The following is a 24,825-nucleotide window of genomic DNA, read 5'->3' as shown; positions in this document are numbered from 1 at the left end:
GTGCTCTAGGCCTTGGTTATAGGGCAAGCAGAGGCGTTGCTTCCTTATTCTATGTGAGGTCAGCACGATGATTTTTCTACACCTTGGAGAGACACCAGGCAAGACAATGCCACACTAATTGCTTTCCTTTGTGGAGTTCTGCCGTGTGCCCTGGACTATGTCCATGCATTTCACCCTGGAAGAGATTCCTGAAAGCCAGGTATTGTTATTTTTATCATGGGGCAAAGGACATATACAATCTAAGTCTGATCTGAGCTCTTGTCCTGTGGGACATGTGTCAAGTTCATGAATCTCATCGAGCCTCTGTAGAATTATCTGTTAAATGGAGAGAGTATGTCTATGGACTAAGGTTTTGAGAATAAAATGAGCTCCTGTCAATAAAGTGACTCAGTGCCTGGCATATACAGTCTACTCAGTAAATATTAACTATCTTTATCATAAATGAGTAAACAGAGTCAAAAAAGTGAAGCGACTTAGCCACAGCAATATATCTGATAAGAAGAGACAAAAAAGGTCCCAATCTTTCCTTGGAGTTACTGAATTAGAACCCAGGTCAGTTGATTCTCCCTCCTTTGCAGTAGGACTTTTGCCTTCTGATCTAGCTGCTGTTGCATGTCAGCTGGAGGCGTGGGTGAAATGGGGCCCCTGATGATGTCAACTAGCCTGCTTTCCTGCCCTGCCTACCAGGAATACTCCAGGAGAAAAATGCATGCAGAGGCCTCAGAGGCCAAGTGCAGAATTTGCTTTGGTTTGCTCAACTCTGGAAAAGCTATACAACTTAACAACAGCGACACCACATTTCCCACTTTTCCATCCTGGCCATAAGAACCTGGCTGGCTTCATCCAGAACCGGCTTCTGATCAGAGGACATGAGTGACCCTCATTGGGGGGGCAGGTCGCAGGGCTGGGAATCTCATCATCTCGCTACCCGCTGTCCTGGGCCTTCTGCTGCCGAATGTCAGGTCTGTTTGAAGCAGCAGGAGAAGACTTGCCTGATTTGGAGGTCGTGGATCCAGGGTGGACAGCCCCCACAACAAAGGAAAGGAATGGCAGCGGAGACCAGGGTGGTGCAGAGATGCAAATCATCAGACGTTATAGGGAAAGCAGACACCTTTCTGTGGCAGGACTTATGGAAAAACCCGGTCATTTTGACCTCTTTTTCAGATGTATCTCAGATTCTGGAATTATAGCATAATAGGAATTCCTTCCAAATCCACAAAGCAATGGTTCCTATCCCTGCTTTGCAAAAGCTTAATGACTCTAGCAGCAGCGAGATTAGAAGCAAGCAGTAAAATCCCACCTCCTATCTAGCCTCCCTTCAGTTGTGCCTTGCACTGTGTTATGAAGATTATTCTAAGCAAAGATTTTAATATGGCAAAAATGCTCAGTATTCTTTTTAAATAAACACGGGCTCAGTACTTGCTTTGGTCAGACCCCAGAAGGGATTTATATAGATTCTTAATACCTAGAAATTGATGCATGGGTGAGTCATGGATGAATCCCCTTCTCCTTCTCGCCATAAAAATGCTACTTTCCCTCCAGGACCCCTCGGCCCCTTGAAACTGACTTCTGTAATTATTTTCCTAACTAAAGAAAAAATCTCAGGCTTTGGCATCATCTGACTGAGGCTCAAGTCCCAACTTCTGTGCTTACTAATTCTTTTACTTATCTTGCAGCCTCAGGGCAACCATTGACCCACCACCACCACTCCCCCACCTTGGAGCTACATTTTTTCCTTTTCTCTAAATTCGTGGCAGAGTTCATTTTGGTCCATCAAACGGATGATATTATATATGTGAAATTGGTGAGACCCATCCTTTCTTTTTGGAATATAGCCGTTTGCAAAGTGCACACTCTCTTATTTGCACCTGGAAGTCATTCTGAGAGGTGGATTGTTAGAGCTGAGACATCTGGGGCTCTAGGGTATTCAGTGACTCTCCCATAACTGGCAAGGCCAGACCAGGAATCCTCTGATTCATAAGCCAATGCTTTTTCAATAATGGTGCCACTGCTGCCCTCTAAGCCAGCTCTTGACTAGGCATCTCTGGCATGCTAGATACTGGGAACACAGTGGTGAGGCTTAGTCTAGTAAACTGCATGTTGTCTTGTGGCCCTAAACCCCATCTCAGCAGGCAAGTAGCACCTGTAATAGGGTGTTTTGTGATGCATTCCTGCCCAGGTCTTGTCTCCCCAGCTAGATGACAGTTCCTAGGAGACAGAGGCCAGTCTTTTCCTCTGGCACATGGTAGGAGCTAAATAAAAACCAAGTAGACATCTTGAGGAAGCGTTCTGCTGCCTCCTCCCAGGCTTCTGAAGATTGTGGAGAACCCTGGGCCCACCTCTATTCTTGCAGTGTCTGTGCTGAATTGTCTTATCTGTTTACTGGTCTATTTCCTGCCCTTCCTGTTAGCTGCACAGGGTAGGGATTGATCTGATTTGATTTTTATTGCTAGTGCAAGGCAAAGGCCATGGTACTCAATATCATGTTTGTGAAAATCGCCAAAGAGGCCTAAAATTGTGGGCAGAAAAACAAAAGCATTTGGATGTCAGAGGCTCTGTGGAGCAGGGGCAGGTATCCTGTTTGCTCCTGAAAAATCTTAAATAGGTTCTATGAGGTGCATGGGAATACACTCTGTGCCACATGCAAATTTCTTGCTGGAGAGACAAGAAGAAGAGCTTAATACCTCCAGGACTTGTTTATTCAGGATCAGGCTTCGGTTTGCCCACATCTGGACTTCATTAGTCCCCCACCCCCATCTCCCTTTATCTGCGACAACTCTGCCAAGAAAACAAGGCTCCCCAACATTGCCTCCTCATTAAAGGCTGGTCGATTTTCAACTCTGCAAAAAGTGAAGTTGTGCTGGCCCAGCAGTGTGTTAGTGGGAGACCCAATCCCCTGGTTTACAATCCACTACATCTGTGCAATTACCAAGACCACCAACAGAGAGAGGCCACATGAATCCTTCAACTGTGTTGTCCCCTGATCAGATGGCTATGAGTTCTTCTGAGACCTTCTCCTTGGGGGATGCTGGGAGGGACATCTATTTGGGATTTAACAAACACAGTCATTGAGGTTGTACTGTCTGGGATGTCGTGTGTTCCCTTTCCTGCCACCCGCACTCACTCCCATCCCTGGGAAGAGGTGACACTGGCAGTGATTCTTAGTTATGTACAGCTTTTAGGGGTTCGTGACTTTGGGGAAAATGTGTCTAATACCAAGATGACCATAGTCTCTATTTCAATTGGTGATGCTCATGAGGCTGGAAAATATGTTGTGTGAGTCAGTATGTGTTGGGGAAAGGGGTAGACCATCAGATTGATGGACCAAAAACTAGTTTACCTTATCATAAATCCTCTCAACAGCTATGCAAGGTAGGTATTATATTTATTTCATTTTATAAATGAGAGAGGACACTGGAGCTTGAAAAAGCAAAGAGATTAGTCCAGGATTACTCTGCTTAGAGAAAGAGGGACCAGGAATCAAAACTCAGGTCTGTCCTGCTTTGAAGTCCATGCGTTTTCATGGACAGTTATTGAAGACCCATGCTGTGCAGAGTGCTCATTCTTTAGTTAGCTGTAAAGCTTTTTGTTCCTAGGTGGGGAGGGTTCAATGTATGGAGAAAGACAAATCATACACAATACTGGCAGACGACCACCAGAGATGGACAGTGTGGTGCGATCTGTGATTTGTACAGAAGGTGAACCTGTGGTGAACAGTTCCCTCCTAACAAGAGGATATAAAATATACAGATATTGTCCTTGGAGCTTAGGGTCCAAAGGAGATGCAAGGCAAGACTAAACAAGACAAGCTGCACTATTAGACCTTCAAGGAGAGGAAAGAATTGGTCAGCAAATAAAGACAGGAGGAGGAAATGCACAGCAGGGGGTCACAGGGAGGGAGAGTTTTAGAACTTCGAAACTTCTTTCCTTTGGGCTTGAGAAACAAGCTGAGAAAAAATGATTCTCCTTGCAAGATCCTTCATCCCCACGCGTTGAGAATACAGTGCTGTTGGGAGTTCAGAGGAAGAATGCTTAAGGCTGTTTTCATCTGCAAAGGCCCACATCAGTCATTGTTTAGTGAGAACTTGCCTCATTCAGTTATCACAGCAACCCTTATGCTCTTGATACTGGTATCAACCCCATCTTATGGATAAACAACTGGAGGCTTGAGAGCTCAATAGTCCAAGAGTCATAACTGGAAAAACCAGAACCCTACCCCAGCAGAGTACTCCAGTACCCTGGTTGGACTTGAACTCTGCTTTGAAGAAGGGGTGGCATTTTCTCCAGAGATCCTGATATTCCAGGCAGAGGGGATTGCTCCAGAGGGGATTGCCAGAGACTTGGCAGCAATAGTGCTTGCAGGAAAACTGTCAGCAGACCTGGAAGTGCACAGTATAAGGGAACTGACAAAGTCCAGGCAAGGAAAAAAAGATGGAAGTAAGATTGTGGAAGTCTTTGAATGCTGAGGATTTTTTACTCCAGTTGCTAGATAATGATTAGAGTATTATTTCAAGCTATTGTGCTCGGTTTTCTCATGATTGTAAGAATGAGACCAGAGCCACGAAGGTAGGGATGTGGGGTAGGCTGGAGCTAGAGAGACAGAGAGGGAGAAGGAGGCATCTTTTGGAGGTCATCTTCACAGAAGGAATAATTGAAGGTATTTCAAGAAGCTGAGATCGAAGCAGAAAGCCAAGGGCACAACTTCAGGGAAGAGCCACCTTTAAGGGGTGGAAGCCAGATGTGGAAACTCAAGAAGAAGGAGAAATTAGTTTAGAAATAACAATAACAACAGCAAAAAGAGCAATATCAAGGAAGCTGAGCAAATTCAATGTGAAAAAAAGGAGTACAGGGTTGTGAGCAGGCAATGTCACAGAAAGAACAGCCAAGAGACTCTCACACGGACTGCAGAGCTGGTCACCCAGGAGCCTATGGCTCTGAGTCCCTGACTTTTTGGAAAATAACAATGCTCCATGCTTCAAACTGTTTTCTTCATAAGACTTGTGTGATCAAGTCAGCCTTTGCTAATTCCAGACATAAATATTTTCTGAAGATTCTGTCTGGCCTCTTTGCTGCCCATGTTCTAGATGGTGGAGTCCTGTCATTATCTACAGAGCCCAGAAACTCCTCCTATGGCCTTGGACAAATCTATGTCCTCGTTACCTTTCCCATACCGTGAGGCACCGATCTCCTGCCAAGAGGCTGAAGATGACCAACTGAGAGAGGAATCAAAGATTAAATTTCTAATCGATTTCCAGTTATGGATGAGACCATACTGCATTGCCCTCAGTAGAACAGTCAGCTTCAGAGACAATGTAGCTATGCTTCTGTCTCTAGGCTTAGGAGCAGAACCTTGAGACTGAGAAAGAAACTGAGATGATTCTTCAAAGGTTTGTCGAACGACTCTCTTATGGGTGGAAAGAACTTCATCCGCCTACGTAACTGAGATGTGAAAAATAGCTCGGCTCTCTGTGGTCAGCAAGGCCTTAGGTGTGCAAGGTCATCTATGTCTGTCTGTCTCTGGAGACTCTGCTGGCTGCCAGGGCATCTAGGAGACAGCCAGCTTGGCACAAGTAGTTAGAACCTTTTCTTTTCTTTCTTTTTTTTTTTCAGTACTGAGGATTTAACCCAGGGGGGATTTAACCCAGGGGGGCTCTACCCCTGAGCTGCAATCCCTGACCCTTTTTATCTTTTATTTTGAGACAGAGTCCTGTCGAGTTGCTTAGGGCCTCCTGTGATCTTCCTGCCTCAGCCTCCAGAGTCATTGGGATTACAGGTCTGGGCCACCATGCCCGGCCATGCCTTGTTTTTGATTGGAGGTGACTCACTGGCCTCTCTGTTCTCACTTATAAAGCGTCAGTAATAATTTAGTAGTTCATAGGGTTTTGTGAGAAGCAAACACAGTAGATATAAAAGTGTTTTTGTATTAAAGCAGATTAGAATATAGGGAATCTTGTCCCTCAAACTCAGCAAGGGAAGAAGATGAGTTCTCAGTCTTTAAAAGAGAAATTGTGGGGGCTGGGGATGTGGCTCAAGCGGTAGCACGCTTGCCTGGCATGCATGCGGCCCGGGTTCGATCCTCAGCACCACGTACAAACGAAGATGCTGTGTCCGCCCAGAACTAAAAAATAAATATTAAAATTCTCTCTCTCTCTCTCTCTCTCTCTCTCTCTCTCTCTCTCTCTCTCTCTCTCTCTCTTTAAAAAAAATAAAAATAAAAAAATAAAAGAGAAATTGTGGGGACACTGCAAAAGCGTTACCTTTCTTGGGGTAATTTCTAAATAGAGTAGAAAGTCAAAAATAAAACAAGATGGTAGAGTGGGTTATCCTTTCTGCTTTGGCTTTCTTTCCTTCTGTTTAGTTCCCCTGAAATAGACATTCTAGATGAAATGGTCAAAATCCCGCATCATCTGCCGGATGTGGTGGCGCATACCTGTGATACCAGTGGCTTGGGAGGCTGAGGCAGGAGGATTGTGAGTTCAAAGCCAGCCTCAGTAGTGAGGCCCTAAGCAACTCAGTGATACCCTGTCTTTAAATAAAATATTATAAAAAAGGGCTGGGGATGCGGCTCAGTGATGAAGTGCCCCTAGGTTCAATCCCCACTACCAAAAAACAAAAACAAACAACAACAAAAAAAACCCCAAAACAGTATTACATCATCCACTCATACTTTGTGCTTCTACCCTGGAGGGGCAACATTTCCAAACTCTTCAGGTTGGAATGCTCTCTTTCAAGGAACTCTTGGAAGTATCTTGGAAGAGATATTCCCTAGGCAGTAGTGTTGGGTTTTTTGGTTGTTTTGTTTTTCTTGTCTCCAGTGGAAGGAGGGAAAACACACACACACACACACACACACACAATTTTGGGAGGTGTTAGGTGCCAGGCAGTTGGCATATCACCTTATTGAAGATGCAGTTCTGCTAGGCAGATATTGTTAATCTTATTTTATAGATACGGTCCCCTAAACCCAGAGAGGTGAAAAGTCACTTGGCCTGAAGTAAGAGATGGGATTCAGACAGATTTTTCTTTCCCAAATCTGTGCTTCTCTCACCATCCCATGTTCTGTCCTTTCCAAAAAGAAAAAAAAATCGCTCCTAAGTTTCTTCAAATTTCCTTTCCAGAACAGTTGAGTATTTGTAAATATGTGGGCAGCTGAACTCTCTTTCACCAGAAGAGACAGGAAGAGCAGCTCCTCACTCCAGGAGACAGGGTCCCCTGCAGCCGCTGGCAGGCAAGGGCGGGTCCCGTTCTGTCCCCTCCTAGCTGCACTGCTGTGCTTCCCCACTTTATGAGTTTCCAGCCTCTGTGCCAAGGGCTTTAACAGGCAGGTAGGGAGAAGCCCCACTCGCCTGGCAGCCTGCCACCACCCCCAGATCTGTGGCTGGCTGTTCCTGAAAGGCCTCCACATTGAAGGCATTTTTCTCTGCAGTGAAATTTACATATCAGAGCCTTGCTGACTGAGGCAGAAATGAGGGCCCTGGGGGGGTGGGGACAGAGCCTTTGGAGGGGGCAGAGGAGGGAAGAGTTCATTTTATGACCCAGGAATAAAAACATTGTGAGTAATGAATAAAGTCCGAAAGCTATAAATCCGGGACTCCCGAGTTCAGTGTGTAACGTGTCGGAGAACAATTTAAGCCCTCGCCTCTCCTGTAGGCTAGGTGCGGTGTTGGGGCTGCCTTTCACAGCCCGAATTTCATTAAATGGGCTTTTAAAGGTTAGGATTACAAGAAGCCAAGTCCGGCTGGTTCATAATGATGATTTATGGCGGTGTTGCCGACTCCCCGACCCTTCTGTACAAGGGGATAGAGAAAATACATAATTTGTTGCTCATTAACTCCAAAAATCTGTCAGGGCTGCCCCAGAAGCCATGTGGTCCTGGAGTCATGTGTCTGCTAAATGGCTTCAGCCTGGCCCTGTCCTCAAACGCCATGGCTGTTCTTCCCGTGGAAAATGGTTTTCATAACATTAGAAATAATAAACAGAGAATACCTGGACTTTTCCTCTTAACTCCACCATTGACAAGCCTCACATCCTTCAGATCTACCCAGTGCTTAGACTGGATTGCAAACCAAATGAAACTCAAGTGCAGAAGAACTCTTAGTAATAAGAGACTGCCATCAATGTCCTCAGGAACCCAAGGTGCCAGGAGATGCGCTCCTTTTTTACCTCTTTATCTCCCCCAGGAGAGGAGAAAGGGTTTTAATTCACAATTCACTCTTTGAAGACTGAGGCTGTGACGAGGGAAGTTGTAGAATGATGGGAGTTTAGAGCTGGGGACAGCCCTTGAATTGTCATTGATCCCTTCTCCCTGAGGTGACTGAAGCGGAGAAGTGACTCACCTGAGATTAATCGTGAGTGCATGTGAGATGTCAAGGCGCCATCTGAACCCACGTGTCCTCTCTCAGCCTCAAGCTGCAAATCCTCCTGGTGGCTGCTCAAGCAAGCCGCTGAGAAACAGTTTCCTCATCTGAGCCAGCAGCTTGGTTCTGGGAACTCGGGAGCAATCCTGGGGCAGGGGTGGTGTCCGGGCTGTGGTTCTGTTTTCCTGCCTGTGCTGTTATTCATAAGCAACCTTCCTCTGCTGTGGTATTACCTCTGCCTGGTTTGGGAAGCTTGTGGTGGAGGGAGGCCCGGAGAGTTGAGAATGAATGTCACTGCGGTGATGAGGGGATAAGTCATGGAATCCAGTGCCATGATCCTGCACACGAAGAACCTGATACCCTGAATTCACTCAAGGAGTGGGGACACCACCCCTGGCCACTTGACTCCTTCAGGGTTCTTGCGGTGCATATAAGACACGTGAGGATGATTTATCAATAAAGAAGAATGAGAAGGTAGGGGAACATGATTGTGGAAATCAACATCTGGAACTCGTTAGCCTGTAAGGTTACATAGGGTAAAAGTGTAAACAGGTTCAAAAGGGGGTTAGATCATGAACGGTAGGAAAGAATGCTGGACAGGGAGTCAGTGCACCTGGGTCTAATCTTTAGATGTGAGTTAATTTGGACCTCAGTTTCTTCTGAACATAATGGTCCCTTTCATTTCTGACTTGCCATGCTTCTCTGGTTTTAATCTTTGCAACGTGTTATCAAAGGGCCCTTGGTAATGTGCAGGGGGTATTTCCAGTTTCTCAGAGAGGAGCTCTATAGGACTCTCCTCTCCTCCCTTTCATTCACTCCTTCAGTGACAGCCTGTGAGCACTTTGCAGGGTTAGATATGAGTTGTCCTGTCTCAGGGGATGGCTAGGCCAGGATGCTGGTTGGACTGGCCTCTGCCCATGTCCCCGTCACAGAGAATCACACTCAACATGACCTGGGAAAACAAAGTTGCGCTTACAGATCCCACCCATGTATCAGCACAGCCTCTCTGTGCCAGCGTTTGCAGTGGCAGTTACTGTTCTCACTTCTGCACCTGCCGGTCCCTGGGACCAGCTGGTGTTTCCGTCCTACATGCTGCTTTCTTTCCACAGACTTTGGGGCCCTTGAAGACCTTGATCAGACCTCATGACACCTTCCCCCCAGTGTAAAAACCTAACGGGAGCCTTTGCAAAGGAGTGCCCGGATATGCCAGTCTATTGCTTCCCTTGTGGTCATGAGCGGCTCTCTACTGGCTGAAAGGGCAAGTGTGGCCCTGGGAGGAAGTGGGAAAGGATCTCTTGTGGTGAGCGATGAGTTGACCAGTGTTGTCCTCGGGCTGTGGTTGCAACCAGGAAGTGGCCACAGCTGTGCTGTGGAGTTAAGGGGAGCAGGCTGTGTGGTGTGCATCAGCAACGTCAAATAGGTCCTCGATAGACAGACCTATGCACATTCACCTTACTGAGCAGAGCTGCCCCGGTGTTGCACGGAAGACCAGGCGGTTTCAGGCAAGTAGCAGACACCGTGGGACAGAGGAAGGTGTGCAAATTTAGACACACTTGCTGACCTTTTCGACCTGAGGAGACAACACAGGCTGACTCAGAGACATTCATGAGCATCAAAGGCATCGTACTGAAAGTCTCTTGATTTTTAGACTGGTGCTCCTTTTGCCATACCATACTTCTGAACAGTAAAATAAAAGCATCCCTTTCTATAACTTGGTGCATTTCCCATCCATATTATTATTAACCCATTGTTATTGTGAACCCACTGCTCTGCAAAAGTGAGAGCATTCTTTCATGGAGAAGGGCTGAGATTCAGGGAGGTTAAGTTAGTGCTAAGGACACCAGGCAGGTGGTAGAGCCTGGATTTAGCCTCAGGACCTGCCTGTGGGGTACTCACTGCAGGAAACCCCCACCACAGTATGATGTTGGCACTGGGGCTCAGGCCCTGAGCAGAGTCAGTGCTGTTGGTGACACTTCACTCCAAATCCCAGAGACTTCCGAATCTTCAGGTCCCCTGACATTCTGGCCACCCTGAACCATGTCCTTGATTCTTCATTTACTTCTTTTTTTCTGTAGCAGAGCCCTTGTCTCTCTCTCTCTCTCTCTCTCTCTCTCTCTCTCTCTCTCTCTAACACACACACACAATTTTCCTGCCTTAACCTCTCGAGTCATTGAGATTTTCTCAAATACATATTTGATTATAAATGTTTTCTTGTTACAAAGTGTTATGTGACCATGTAAGACTTTATTTTTTTAGATATTTTTATTAGTTATTGATGAATCTTCATTTATTTATTTGTTGATATGTGGTGCTGAGAATTGAACCCAGTGCCTCACATATGCTAGGCAAGTGCTCTACCACTGAGCCACAGCCCCAGCCCCATGTAAGACTTTAAAAAAAAAAAAGGAAATAATGATCATCAGTGTGATTATTCCTCTGGTGCATATTTGTGTTTACATACTTCTTACATAGAAAATTGGGCTTTTATAGATTATAACGGGTATGTAAATACTGAATATTCTCCTATGTCATTCAATACTCTTTACACCATCCATTTTGAAGATGGGTCTTCACAGTGCCTAATCTGCTTCTTGTTTCCCTTTAGATCATCACAGGAGAATTCTACCGGATCTACTACCTGAAGGAGAAGTCTCGGTCAGCAGTTCAGAATCCCTACGTGGCAGCCCTCTATAAGCAAGTGGGCTGCTTCCTCTTTGGCTGTGCCATCAGCCAGTCCTTCACAGACATTGCCAAAGTGTCCATAGGACGTCTGCGCCCTCACTTCTTGAGTGTCTGCAATCCCGACTTCAGCCAGATCAACTGCTCCGAGGGCTACATTCAGAGCTACAGATGCAGAGGCGATGACAGCAAGGTGCAGGAAGCCAGGTGAGGCGCCACGTCAGCATTCCCAGTGGCCACAGCGTGCACCCCTTCAATGCAGAGCAGTTCACAGAGCACCCACTGAGTACCTGTAATGCTGGGCTCTGGTTTCGATGGATGAATAAGGGCCCAGACCCTATTCTTGCAGGATTCAAGATTGAGTCACATGATTGAGACAGATATGTAAAGAAACCATTATGATACAGCATTTGCTAAGTCCATTCATTTATTCTTTCTTTTATTTATTCATGCGTGCCTGCTATGTTCCAGGCATGTGTCCAAAGCACCACCACAGATGCAAGAATGAACAAGACACAGTGCCTGCTCTCAAGGTCACAGTCTAGGGAGGGAAGACAGACAAGCGAGTATCAGGGATGTGAATATGCCCTTTCATGGCCCTTTCTTGCTCTTGCAGGAAGTCCTTCTTCTCTGGCCACGCCTCCTTCTCCATGTACACTATGCTGTATCTGGTGGTAAGTACCTACCCTCTGATTAGCACCGAGTCCAGTCCTGGCTTGAATCCCTCAGAATCATTAGGGACAGACTTCACTGTGAAGTCCTGGAAAGAGAGGTTTGCTAGGAAAGTTAGGTTTTATTCTGGGCTTGGCCACTGCCTGAGCAGAAGTTATTTATTTTCCAGGCTTCTTCCACTTTTCACACAAAAATAGCATCTGCCATCTTTCTTGGTAAGGATTGTGAATCCATTTTGAAATTATAAAGCGATGAAGACACTCATATGCTTTCATGGTACAAGCCCTGCTTTCTGGAAATCCATTAACTCATTTGATCCTTAGAAAATAACCTTATGTTATAAATAATATTCTCTCTGTTGTGGGAAAAGATGACTAAGTCAGGCTCGGAGAATCCACCAAAATTTGCATAAACACCAGGACAGCTGCTCAAATCCAAGCCTTGTGATCCAGCTCCTCCCAATATTCCCTATATCAGTTCTCCATCCTCCTTAAAGATCATCATCATCATCTGACCACAGAGAGTGGTTTTGAGTTTTACAAGCATCGTTGAGGACACCGGGCCTCCTCACCACACTGTCAAGTACAGAATCCTTATCCCTATTTCTTGAATCCAGAGATGAAGGTCCAGAGAGACCAAGGAGCACATTTGAGATTCTTCAGCCAGGGGTGGAGCCATAGTTTGAATTCACAAGCTGCCCTGATTTCCTGGGATACCTGGGCGGTATAGGAGGAGCACCGTCCTCTCCCCCAGCTGCCTGACAGCAGGCTGTTTGTTTTTCTTTGTCAGTTAAGTTTGGTTTTCTCTGCCTTTCCTCTCTCCTCAATGAGGTCTGTGTGCCAGGGCACTTCCTGCTTCCAGCTGCCTTGGTGGAGTTCAGAGCCAGAAGGTGCTGAGAAGTCAGAGCGCTCGGAAGAGCATTAGCTGTTTGGAAAAAGATCGTTTTAATTTCAACTTATTTAAAAAGCATAATTAGGAATTGGAAAAACACAACAGAGAGATTGTCTTGTTCTCTTTTGCTTCCCCCTGTGATCCCCACTCCTTTCCAAGCCTGGAAGCCCTGGATTTCAGGTACCTAGGATACAGAGCTTAAAGGTGGCCCCAACCTGTGAAAACATTACCCTTGGATCTTTTATTCATGAATAGCACTTCGTTCCATTCTTTTTGTTTGTTGGTTTGTTTTTGTTTTGCCTTTAGAAAGGATAATTTAGCAAAGATATTTATGTTCCTGCTGCATGTGTATATTTTACCCAGAGCTGGAAGCAATTTTACAAATGTAATTTCAGTGTTTTGTAAAAGTGCTTAGAAGAGTTGGGTATGGGTTCATTTTTTTTTTTTTAATGTTCCTTCATTTTATTCCAAGAGAAAAACTTTGGATCATTTTGAAGCCAACACGGGGCAGGATGTCCTTTACAGCTGCCCCAAAGGTGAAGATGATGTTTTGGGGGAGCCTATTTTGGGGGCTCCCATCACCCGGGACTGTATCTAGCTTATATGGTAACATGCTGTCAGGAGTCTGATGAGATGTGTTTTGATTTTCCTTTTTCTGGAAACAAAGAAACCCAAATCTAAGAAGTAACAAAATTCTGCAGCCGGTAAGAGACAGAAAAGCTACCTGAAGTTTAGTCTTGAAATGACTCCACATTGTGGTCTACTCTTTCCATTATGTTGTGCTACAGAAACCCAAACCAAACACAGACAAATCTCGTCAGGATAAGCTTGGGGAAGATAACCTCTTGATCCTAACTCCAGTTTCCACTGAAGGAGACTTGCCTTTCTACACAACTGCTTTAATGGTTGAGACGTCCCTACCCTCTCCACCAGGCCCATGTACCCCACTCCACCATCACCCCTTTACCAGCTGAGGTTATGGCAAAGAGACTCTGTATAAATCATGAGTGAGGAGTGATTTTCTGTCTTCTTCTTTCACCTCTTCCTCTTTCTTTTCTTCCCCTTCCCCTTCCCCTTCTACTTTTCTTTCTTCTCCTTTTTTATTCTTTTCTTTTCTGTATTGGGAATTGAACCCAGAGGCACTCTACCACTGAGCTCCATCCCCAGCCCATTTTATTTTTTTTATTTTGAGAAAGGGTCTCCCTAAGTTGCTGAGGCTGGTCTCTCTAACCTGTGATCCTTATGCCTCAGCCTCCAGAATTGCTGGGATTACATGCATATGCCACCGTGCCCAGCTATAAGGAGTGACTTGAAGAATTATTTGCATCTCTCTGAGGGAGGAAAAAATCCTGACACCTTCCTATTGTTTGAAGGTAACAAGGAAGGAAGGAAGGAAGGAAGGAAGGAAGGGAGGGAGAGAGGGAGGGAGGGAAGAGAGAGGGAAAATGAGATGAGACCCTGATCCCTCATCTCCTAAGCCTTTTATCACTCCTCCCACATTGTCACTCGACAGTGCACACTCTTAGCAACTCTTGGGAACATGTACCCATTCAACATTTACAACCCTCAGATGCCGCAGTCTGGCTGGGCACAAAATCACGAGCCACTCAAGCAGGAACAAACTTTATTTCCAAAACTCCCGGGAACCACACATACGTGGCCTTCTCCCGGGACACACCACCCCAACCCCAACCTGCCATCCTCCAGAAATCCCTCCTACCGCACTTCCCCAACCAATGGGAACTCTCCGGGAGTTGTGTGTGTGTGTGTGTGTGTGTGTGTGTGTGTGTGTGTGTGTGTATGTATGTGTGTGTGTGTGTGTGTGTGTGTGTGTGTGTGTGAGAGAGAGAGAGAGAGAGAGAGAGATCCAAAGTAGCAGGCTGAGGGGGCAGCAGGGGTCTAATCTCCAATTGAATGCACATCTTAACATAATCATTATCATCTCAATGGCGTCACCTTTCAACCAGAAATGCCATGCGTCATTCCTAAAAGCTATGGCTCTTAGCACTCAGACACCCACATGTACAAGTCCCTACACACAACTCGTTTTTACCTGTAAAGTCACCTTGGCCTGAAACAACCTCTGAAGCAAAAGGCTAAAGATGAGAGTGGTGCTGTTTGCCAGGGTGATGTGACACAGAAACCTCATCCCTTATAATAACCAATTTGCAAAGTTTTGTAAAGAAAGTTCCAAGACACTATAGCTGCCTGTCAGAGGAGGCAGGAGATCCTGCAGTCAGTTAGAGAAGCCCTTCCACCCTCCCTGATGCTTTTATGTTGTGTTTCAGGAAGTGCAGGAGTTGGGCAAATGGACCCTGGCCTCCTCCAGTAAGCCCTATGCTTTTGCTAATGTGACCTTGAAGGGTTGGGAGACCACTTCTGAACATACAGGGAGAATCCAACAGGCATTACTATAGAACCAGGAACCAGAAGCGGGGGATTAGCGTAGAGACTCGGTGTACTCATCTATCAAGTGGAGATTGTCCTGTCTGTTCCACAGCGTTCTTGCCACTTTTCCTACCTGGACTTTCACTTTCCTCATCTGTCAAATGAAAGAGTGGGATTAGATGATATCTACACATCTCATCTCAACATCTCTGTGGTTCTACTAGAAAGAGTTTTTTTTTTTTTTTTTGGTCTGTGTGTAGTGCTAGGGCTTGAACCCAGGGCCTTGTGCATGTAAGGCAAGCACTCTATCAACTGTGTCCACTTGCAAGAGTTTTGAAATGCTCTCTGTGTTAAAAAAGAAGATGGGAAGCTCTCAGGGACAAACGGCCCCACTCCTGCAGCTGCCATCTATGGCCTCCCTGGCTTTGAAGGGCACTCCATATTAGGTTTTGATTGGCAAAATGGGTAGCTTGGAAAAACCATGCCCCAAACACCAAATTATATCTGGGAAGCTTAAGGATGAGGTTAAGGTTTGTTAGATATTAATGCGAATTCGAATATGAAAAATCCCACAGCATCTATAAGCATAAACTTTGCTTCCTACCTCTGAGCCTTGGCCTGCACCCCAGGGGACCACATCTGGATTGGTTCTGCACCTCTATGTTTAGGGGTTGAGGATGACTTGGCTGTCTGGATAAACTACAGGGCAAATCCCAAATCGTGTCGCACACCTGGTGTCTCCTCTTGTGCCAGGTGCTCTGCTACCTTCCGGGGTTACTGAGATGAATCAGACCCGGGCCCTGCCCTCAAGGAACTCACCTATTCATTGAACATTCATGATTTGCCAAGTGTTTAGTGAGTGACTATTATGCACCAAGCACCATGATAGGAGTGGGGAGATGGAGATTAGTAAGGAGCTGTCAGCCCTTGGAGAGTTCAGACTGGAGGCGTAGGTAGACAATAGCAGTCTGATGCATTGTGCAGAAGGGGCAAGGGGATGTGTACTTTATCGTGGGAATTGTGGCATCCGTGCTAACCTGGAACGGCAGGTGGCACAAGCCAAGGAAGGCTTCTGGTAGGGTTGGTCCCATGAAGACAGGAGACATTAGAAGAACTTCCTGTGTGCAGGTGAAAGGGGGATAGTGATTTGGGGGATGGGCTTTGATGGCTGGAAGGACACAGGGAGTGGAAGGCACACTTGAGAGTTGATCGCCAGCCTTTGGGATCTTCTGTCCCAGCTCCTTCTTTTGTAGCAAATTTGTGTCGAGGCCTTTCCCCAGCTGCTCTGTTTCTCCCTCTAAGTCTGTCCCTTACCCCTTGCCTTTCTTAGGTCACTTTTTCAGAGAACTTTACCCGACCACACTGTTTAAAGTGACAGCCCCATCCTCCTTTGTAGCCTTATTTTTTTACCTCTCAGTGTCTAACCAGCTACCTATTATATATTCATTTGCTTGTTTGTCTCACCTAAATTGTAAGTTCTACTAGGGAGAACATTCTTTGTCTTTTTTTAAAAAAATATTTATTTTTTAGTTGGACACAATATCTTTTATTTCACATTTATGTGGTGCTGAGGATTGAACCCAGTGCCTCGTGCATGCTAGGCGAGTGCTCTACCACTGAGCCACCACCCCAGCCCCATTTTTTGTCTTTTGAGTCACTATTGCATCCCACTCCCCAAAGCAGTTAAGTACGCAATGAACATTACATGAAGGAATGAGTGAATCCCAGGCCGTCTGATGCTCGAGGTTGTGCTCCTTTCCTTCCAATCAGAATTTTCTTTTGCCCCCTCATCACTGACCGAGAGACCACAAAGGGCCAATGTGGTGTGGGGAAGACCTTTTCTTTGCCACTACAGAACACTTGACCCATTGGATTTTCTGTGCTACCCCATGAGAACTATTGATGTGTCAGAGGGTTTATTGGGTACCAAGGAGACAGGGAAGGGGCTGTCCTCTGCCAGGCATGTTCTCTAGCCTGTGGTTGTTAGTCATTGAGGTTTTGTTCAATATGTTTGGAATCCCAGAGCATGGGATCTGGTGTGCCCATGAGATGTACCCACACATACTGGGAGTGTCTGTTAATCCTTTGCAGGAACAAGATTGTTGTTTCCAAGGGAAATAAACCACTGTATCAGATGTTTTTCCTCCCTAACTCATCCATCCCTCCACCCCTCCACTCCTTTACCCCTTCATCCATCTATTCATCCATCCATCCATCCATCCATCCATCCATCCATCTATCCATCTGCTTCTGAGCATTTGTTCTATGTCAGACCCTGTGTGAGTACCTGGGAACACAGAAAGTGTTCATAATTTGGTGCAAAGTCATAAAAGTAAATAGTTGGAGAACTTTTCTGATTCTGGATGGGAGGGGATGGAGCATGAGGTAATGCTATCACCTCTGCTGGGAGCTGGTCTACATCAGTTCACAGACCCCACCTTTGATTAAGACCAGAGCAGGGTCTTCTACTCTCAGAGAAGTTCTATGCTTGTGTTTCAGCCATGGAAGTTCATAAAGTGTGTGACATGTGAATTAGAGGAACCTGAGTTCTAAATGTCCCTGAAGGTTGTCCTTTAGGCTAGGACAGCTGCATCGTCCCCTCAAATGGCTTCTTTTCTCCAAAGATCGAAGAGACTAGTACAAAAGATCAAGACTTTGGGTGTAAGCAGTAATTTCCTTAAGGAGACCAGTTAGTTCTGTACTTAGGTCATGGACTCATTTACTTTCCAAGTAAATCATGGTTCTCTTTAGCCTTGATTTCTTCATTTGTGAAATGGGCACATTGATGTCCACTTAAAAAGAGATTGTTGTGGGCTGGGGATGTGGCTCAAGTGGTAGAGTGCTTACCTGGCATGTGTGAGGCACTGGGTTCGATCCTCAACACCACATAAAAATAAAATAAAGATATTATGTCCACCTAAAAGTAAAAAATTAATATTAAAAAAAAAGAGAGAGAGAGATTGTTGTGACAGTTGCAGGAATCGTACTTTGAAAAATAAAATAAAGATATTATGTCCACCTAAAACTAAAAAATTAATATTAAAAAAAAGAGAGAGAGATTGTTGTGACAGTTGCAGGAATTGTACTTTGAAACATCTAGAGCACTGCTCAGCAAACTGGTCATTTTCTTTCCTTCTCCTGACAATGACTGAAGACAAGATTTGATTAGCTTTAAAAGGAGGAGAAAAGTCACCTAAAAATTCTTCTTTGGTCCTTAATGCAGATATAAATAACTTTACAGAGAGAAATGCTAGTTCTCCATCACATGAGTGAGTCACTAAGCTCATGAATCACAGCCAAATGGGAACCATCAAGGAGACTGAAGAAAGGAGAAAGTATCTTACTATGGGAGTTGGAGATCTGGATAGGCTTCCAGGAAGAGGAGAGGCAGGGACATAGGAAGGACAAAAGCCTCCTTTTCACTCTTAGCCCAACTGTCCCTAGAGCAATGGAAATGAAGTAAGAGGACAGTAGAGACCTGTTTCACCAGTATGCAAATCATGTCATGAAACACAAATGATTTAGCAAGAACGAGAGTGTGACTCACACACACACACACACACACACACACACACATCTGACCCAGCTGGTTCAAACCAGAGGAGTGGGCAGGAATTCAGTGTAAGGAGGTTTTGTTGGAATTCTGCAGGACTCCAGTTTTGAAGCTGGGATCAGGAAAGAGAAGGGAGAGCTCCATTTTATGGGGTGATCTCTGTATTGCAAGGACTTTTCACCTGTGGTTCTCATCACATCCACAGTTCTTTAGCAAATGGAAACAGAATCTTGGTACACGAAAAGGACTTTAAGATTGTATATAGACTTATACACACATGTGTGTATACGTATACATACATACACATACGTGCACTTTAAATTTTTTTTTTAGTTGTAGATGGATACAATACTTTTATTTTATGGGTTTATTGTGTGGTGCCAGGGATCAAACCCAGTGCCACACACATGCTAGGCAAGAGCATTACCACTGAGTCACAATCCCGCCCCACATACGTGCATTTTTGTGAGAACTTATTTCATTCAATCTGTGTCTTTCAGAGTTTTGAATATAACAGATGCTTGCAGCATTAAAAAAATTAAAAAAAAAATCTTACGAGCTGGAGATATAGCTCAGTTGGTAGGGTGCTTGCCTTGCATGCACAAGGCCCTGGGTTCAATGATCAATACCATAAAAAAAAAAAATCTTATGTGATATGTGAGAAAATAGATGACCAGTCAGGGACATTCAGCTGCTATGTAGTAGAGTAGAGGTTCCACCCTCGTTGTTCTGATTGCATATCTAACCCTGGCTCCCAGCAATGTCCAGGAAACGATTCTGCTTGCTGATGCTGCAGCATGGCCCTGGGGTCTTCCTCCACAGAGATGGGGATGAGAACACAGGACAATCGGTAGGCTGTGGACTGTGGGAGGTCCTCGGATGATTTAGGCTTTCTAGTTTAATCCAGCTCTGCTCATCCTTTTCCTAACCAACCTTTGTGGGCTGCATGACACTGCTGAAACCCCTGCAGGCATTCTGATTCTGATTCTGGGAATCAAAATCTTGCTGTCTCCTGGCATCCTATGGTCAGCAGGGTTGACTTCCTCTCTTGAATAAAATGTACCTGCCCCTTTGCACTGGAAATGGATGGAACCTCCAGTTATTTTTTTGTTGTTCCAGGTCCAGAATATATTCAGCCATCCTCATGAGGCCCAAACTTCTGGCCTGGAGTGACTTATGTATGAACCTGCAAAATTCCACCCAGTCAGCTCTGAGATTATTGAGAGATACAGGGAGTTGCTGAATACAACTCAAAGCGTGATCGACCTCAAAGCCTGCTGCCCCTAGCTTAGATCTCAAATCAGATGACTCCACTGGGTGGAGGGCTATTGCACAATCTCCCTCAGTGGTTTACTTGCTTTGGTGAAATCGCCACAGTCATTGAGTACATCTCATTTATCAAGGCATAGGCAACTAGATTTCTCAAGAATGTCTTGTGTGCCTGTCCTCTGCCCACCAGGCTCCTTTCTGTGTTATATCCTTTGATCCTGAGAGGGAAATGTGGTCCATCCTGCTTTATAGATGAGACTGAGGTGCACAGAGGTCAATGACCATGCAGTTGAAATGTGCAGAGTGGTATGGACTCAGAGCTGTATCCCCCCCAAAATGAACTTGACAGTTGCACTGTCTCCCCAAAAGCCCCAGCTGTGGACCCCAAGACCAGTCCTGCTCCCGAATGTAGTCATCACTGATGGATCTCGGGGAGCAGCTGCATCTCTGTCACTAGAATGACGGCTTCCTTCAGGAATTTTCTCCTCATGGCGCCTCCTCTTGCTCATTCATAAGCACTTTTCCTCTCTTCTGGGAGCTATTCTGAGGCCTGCCCTCTCCTCCATCCTCAAGTTCCTCTCGTGCATGAATTTTCTTTTAATGCGCTCCAGCCTGAAGTCTCTGAGTCAGTGGCAGGGGAGATGTGGGCCTTGTCCGGTTGGGAAACCCACCCTTCCTCTGCCCCACCCTGGATTCCAAGGCCTGAGACCTGAAGTCCGTGCAGCTAGCGAGGGGAAGGGTGGAGAATTTCCAATGAGTCTTTTCGGAAGACTTGCAGCTTTGTTCAGTGTGGGAAATAGAAATATCTTGGGGCTACTTTAAGAAAAGTGTTTGAAGAACAAAGTTGTCCTATGTATTGAGTGGCATGTTGTGCTGTCCTCTGTCTGCCTTAGCAGTCAATCCATCCTCAGCCTTTGTGATAGCAGCTATGACACTTTTACAGGGGTGGGGGTGGGAGTGGGTGGGGGTGGGGGTGGGGGGAAGCTAAGGCTCACTGAGGGTCTTCTGATTAAGACCCACTACCCAGGACAGCTGGACCAGGACCAGACCACAGTGGGCTTTTCCTTCTTCCCTGAACTTGCTGTTATTCTGAAGACTTTTTTGCTAAGCAGGAGCTGGACCAACATCATTCCATCCCTACTCCCAGAAGGAAAGAATCGTTGGGTCCTTGATGGCACGGTCTGCTGAAGGTCCTTTCAGCAGAAAGGAGGGAGTGGCCCTGTGGACTGTAGCTTTAGATTCACTGTGATTTGGGCATTGCCTCTATTGAGCCAGCCCTGCCTAGGGCCCTTAAAAGCATTCAAATTATTATTTTTTTTTTCATGGTATTGGGTGCCTTGCTCAAAACCATATGTTTTTCACCATTGCCTACGGTAATAGTTTCTGTGATCCAGTAGGTAGGTGTTCTGTAAAAATAGTGACTTAAAGCCATATAAGTCTTCAAATCTCATAAGCATTATCAGTGACAGAAATAAGGATGCAGTATAAAGAACATTTGCCAGTTTCTTTTTTATTTTATTTTTTTAAACAGTCCTTTTGTATTCCATACAAAGTGGGGAATATGGGTCTTCTGAATAAAGACCAGGTTCTTTAGTTTGACATCCAAGGTCCTTTGAGAACTGACCCTTTCTTTGTCTCTGTGGCCTTATTCCTTTTCATGGAGGAATTCCTTATCCTCTTTTTCTGAGGTGCTGAGTGACTTGAAGTTCCTGGGGACATGGATGGCAGAGCTCAGCCATCCCTCTGTGGAATCCATACCCTCACCACTGCTCCCTTAACCCCCAGCAAACTCCCCTGTTCATCTTTAAGGTTCAAGTTGTTCCTTCTCCTTAAGTCATGGACCCTGTTCCCCCAGCTTCCTTCATGGGTCCTACAAAACACATTAGTACACTTTTTTTGCATCCCCTAACTAGGCCTGGCCAGGCAGGAATTTTTTTTTTTTTTTAAAGAGAGAGTGAGAGAGGGGAGAGAGAGAGAGAGAGAGAGAGAGAGAGAGAGAGAGAGAGAGAGAGAATTTTTAATATTTATTTTTTAGTTTTCGGCGGACACAACATCTTTGTATGTGGTGCTGAGGATCGAACCTGGGCCGCACGCATGCCAGGCGAGCGCGCTACTGCTTGAGCCACATCCCCAGCCCCCCAGGCAGGAATTTTAACTTCTAGTTTCTGTACATTTTTTCACTTGTCACGGAACCTGGCTGACACTTTTGATCTCCATCTCTTCTGGCTATAGGTCCAGGTTTTGTCTTTAAGGATTATTTTCAGCATAAGTTTTTCTATTCTTTCCCCCTAAATTTTTCTATGATGTCCATGGGAATCTACTTGAATTTACGTATGAACTACTGAATTTGTAACAGGATGATTTTCTTGCTTCTTTTAGATTTTTAATTACCTATGAGAGGACCACTGATCTTTATCACTGGTTTAGTGGCCAATGACATCAGTGCAGTCTCTTATGTTTTTCATTCATTACTCTTAGATTTTTTCCAATATTCCACTTACATAATTTCAAAATGGTTATGAAGCTGCCTGCTGTTTTCCGTGCCTGTCTTTTTTGGAAATCGTTTTCCAAGTCTTTGAGGGTTGAGTCCTAGACGCTATTCCTGCATCCAAGAGTGACTGAGCCCTTCCACTCTTCTGGCTCCTCAGAACTGGCTGCTTCTTGCTTCTTTCTTCCTGACCCCAAGAGGAAGGGCAGAGCCCCCCTTTTGCCACTGCCACGGGTCTGCTGGAGGCCAGCAGCCCCTCCCTCTGCGCTTCCCCTCTCCCCTGGCCTCTCCCAGGGCTTTGATTTGTAGTCGGAAGTTCCCCTTGTCCCTTTGCCGCTTCCCCCCCTCATTTCCCAAGTTCCCACAGGAACCTGGGAAGTAGGTTGTGCCCAGAGGTTAGAACGGAAACTGCAGCCAGATAACTCTTGAGGGGACAATACCCAGTTGACGTCATTTCAACTTCTTTCCTTCAGCCAGAGGTGTTTTAGTTTTTTTTTTTTCTTTTCCATTTTTCTTCAGGTTACTCTTCTACTCCCCCCCCCCCCATCCAGTGTCCCTCAGTCTCTTCTTGAAAGTTCTCTGGCATTGTCTGGCTGGTTTATGTGTTTCCTTCTATGCTAATTCCAAACCCATAGCTCCTAGTGGTGACTTAGAAACTTGTCCTTGGATAGAGTGCTTTGTCTTGAAGCAGAAGCATCCCTCTATCATGACCACTTCCCCTACCACTATTGTATTTCCACGACCTTAGGAGTGGGGAGAGGCAGGGAGTGTAGGGATGGTCCATCCGCTATCTCCAAGGAAATGCACAAATGGATTAAGTGGGTTGTTATCAGTTGTGAAATAAAGTCTTTACGGACCCTTTACTGGTCTTAGTCTCAGTCAAGAAGACGTTAAAAGGAAACACCAGACGTGCCAAGCATAATGTGAAATTCATTTGTGTGTATCATCTTTCTCAGCTTTCCCTAGTTTATCTCTATTTTTCTTATTTTTTTGTCGTTCTTGTAGAACTCAGGCTTGGCATTTAAATAACTGGCTCGAGGTCGTGTCCACATCGAATGCTCCATCCACAACCTACCGCCCCAAGCCTGGGGAGTTCCATTTAGCAGGAACACAGTGTGATTGGAGTTGGTGTCACAGGGCCTGCTAACAGGAGTCACTCAGTGTCTGCTCGTTTTGTCTCCTCTCTCCAGCTATACTTGCAGGCCCGCTTCACCTGGAGAGGTGCCCGCCTGCTTCGACCCCTCCTGCAGTTCACCTTGATCATGATGGCCTTCTACACGGGACTGTCCCGGGTATCGGACCATAAGCACCATCCTTCTGATGTCCTGGCAGGATTTGCTCAAGGAGCCCTGGTGGCCTGCTGCATAGTAAGTAGCCTCTTGGCCTCAGCAAGCAAGCGAAGGCCTTTGCTTGTTAAATGTTTCCAGCTCAGTGACCAAAGCCAGAGAGCCCTTATTCCTGTTCTCTCGGTATCTGAAGAACCACCTCCTCCCCAGAACCCCATCGCTAAGTGCAAATAATTCATGCTTCCTTCCAGCCTGTGAGTTTTGATCCGACAGGATCTGTAAATCCTCTTCTCCATAAACACAGAAGGTGTGAGTTCATAGAATGTTGCAACTGGAAGAGATCTTAGGTATTGTCCCATTTACTCGCTTTATGTATGAGGACATTTAGACCAGAAACTTGCCAAGGTCACATGTCACATGAGTTAACAGAGTTGAAGTCTCCTGACTCACAGAGTACTCACGTGCTGCTTTGGTGGATGGTTACTCTTCAGTTGAACTCTGCTTTTTGGAAAATGCCTGCTGTTTCCACTGTGACCCTTGAGGCCCTCACTCTGGCTGCAGCAAAGGAGGTTTGCTGAAGCTAAGTCCTTCCCAGGCCAAAGGGCTCTCTGCACATTCAGTCAGAGTTCCCTAGAGACTGTACTTGGGAAGGGCCACATGCTGATTTGCCCCAAATGGTTGGGCTACCCCTTGCATACATTTCATCCTGACTTGCAGAGAGGCTGGGATAAAGGCATTCCACCCCTCTGAGCTCCATGGGATGTCTCTGTTTTTCCTGCCCACTGCAAGGTTCAAGGGGCTTATTCAAGAAACATGGCTGAGCACCTGCTCTGACATTGTGATTTCCTGGGTCCTCTTCAGAGGAGCTGCCCCCAGTCCAGCAGGAGACCCTGAGCACTATAAAGGCTTAAAGATGTTTAAGCAGCACCCATGACATAGGCTGAGTTGTTGTTAGTATTGTCCTTGCTCATTCACAGACAGGATTATGAACAATAGAGAGATCCAGAGCTTCTTTCCCTGTTCCTGGCTTCTAAGCCTGGCTGCAGGCCTGCGTCTCTCTGCAGTCACCCTATCCTTCTCTGTAATAGCGTTTGTCACTCTGTTGCGATATTAATGTGTCTCCCTTCAGACAGGCAGGGACGGTATGTAACATAAATGTTGGTCTCTCTGTCTTCCCGAGGCTTCTCAGGGCTCCTAGCTCCAGAAGTCAATGTATACTTAATAAGCAAAAAGCTCGAATCA

At 45.7% G+C, this 24,825-nt stretch overlaps 1 protein-coding gene across 1 annotated transcript in view; it reads left to right on the top strand.

Annotated features, from left to right (window-relative positions):
• Window positions 1-24,825, top strand: part of Plpp3 (phospholipid phosphatase 3) — an 82,152-nt gene that overhangs the window by 42,926 nt on the left and 14,401 nt on the right. The window contains exons 3-5 of the mRNA XM_026382385.2: window positions 10,963-11,243; window positions 11,653-11,710; window positions 23,488-23,664. Of these exons, the coding sequence (XP_026238170.1) occupies window positions 10,963-11,243; window positions 11,653-11,710; window positions 23,488-23,664 (516 nt within the window). The remainder of the gene's footprint in view (window positions 1-10,962; window positions 11,244-11,652; window positions 11,711-23,487; window positions 23,665-24,825) is intronic.

The sequence above is a fragment of the Urocitellus parryii genome, chromosome 11 (genome assembly GCF_045843805.1).
Source record: "Urocitellus parryii isolate mUroPar1 chromosome 11, mUroPar1.hap1, whole genome shotgun sequence".
Classification (NCBI taxonomy): domain Eukaryota; kingdom Metazoa; phylum Chordata; class Mammalia; order Rodentia; family Sciuridae; genus Urocitellus; species Urocitellus parryii.
This window is presented reverse-complemented; position numbering and strand designations above follow the sequence as displayed.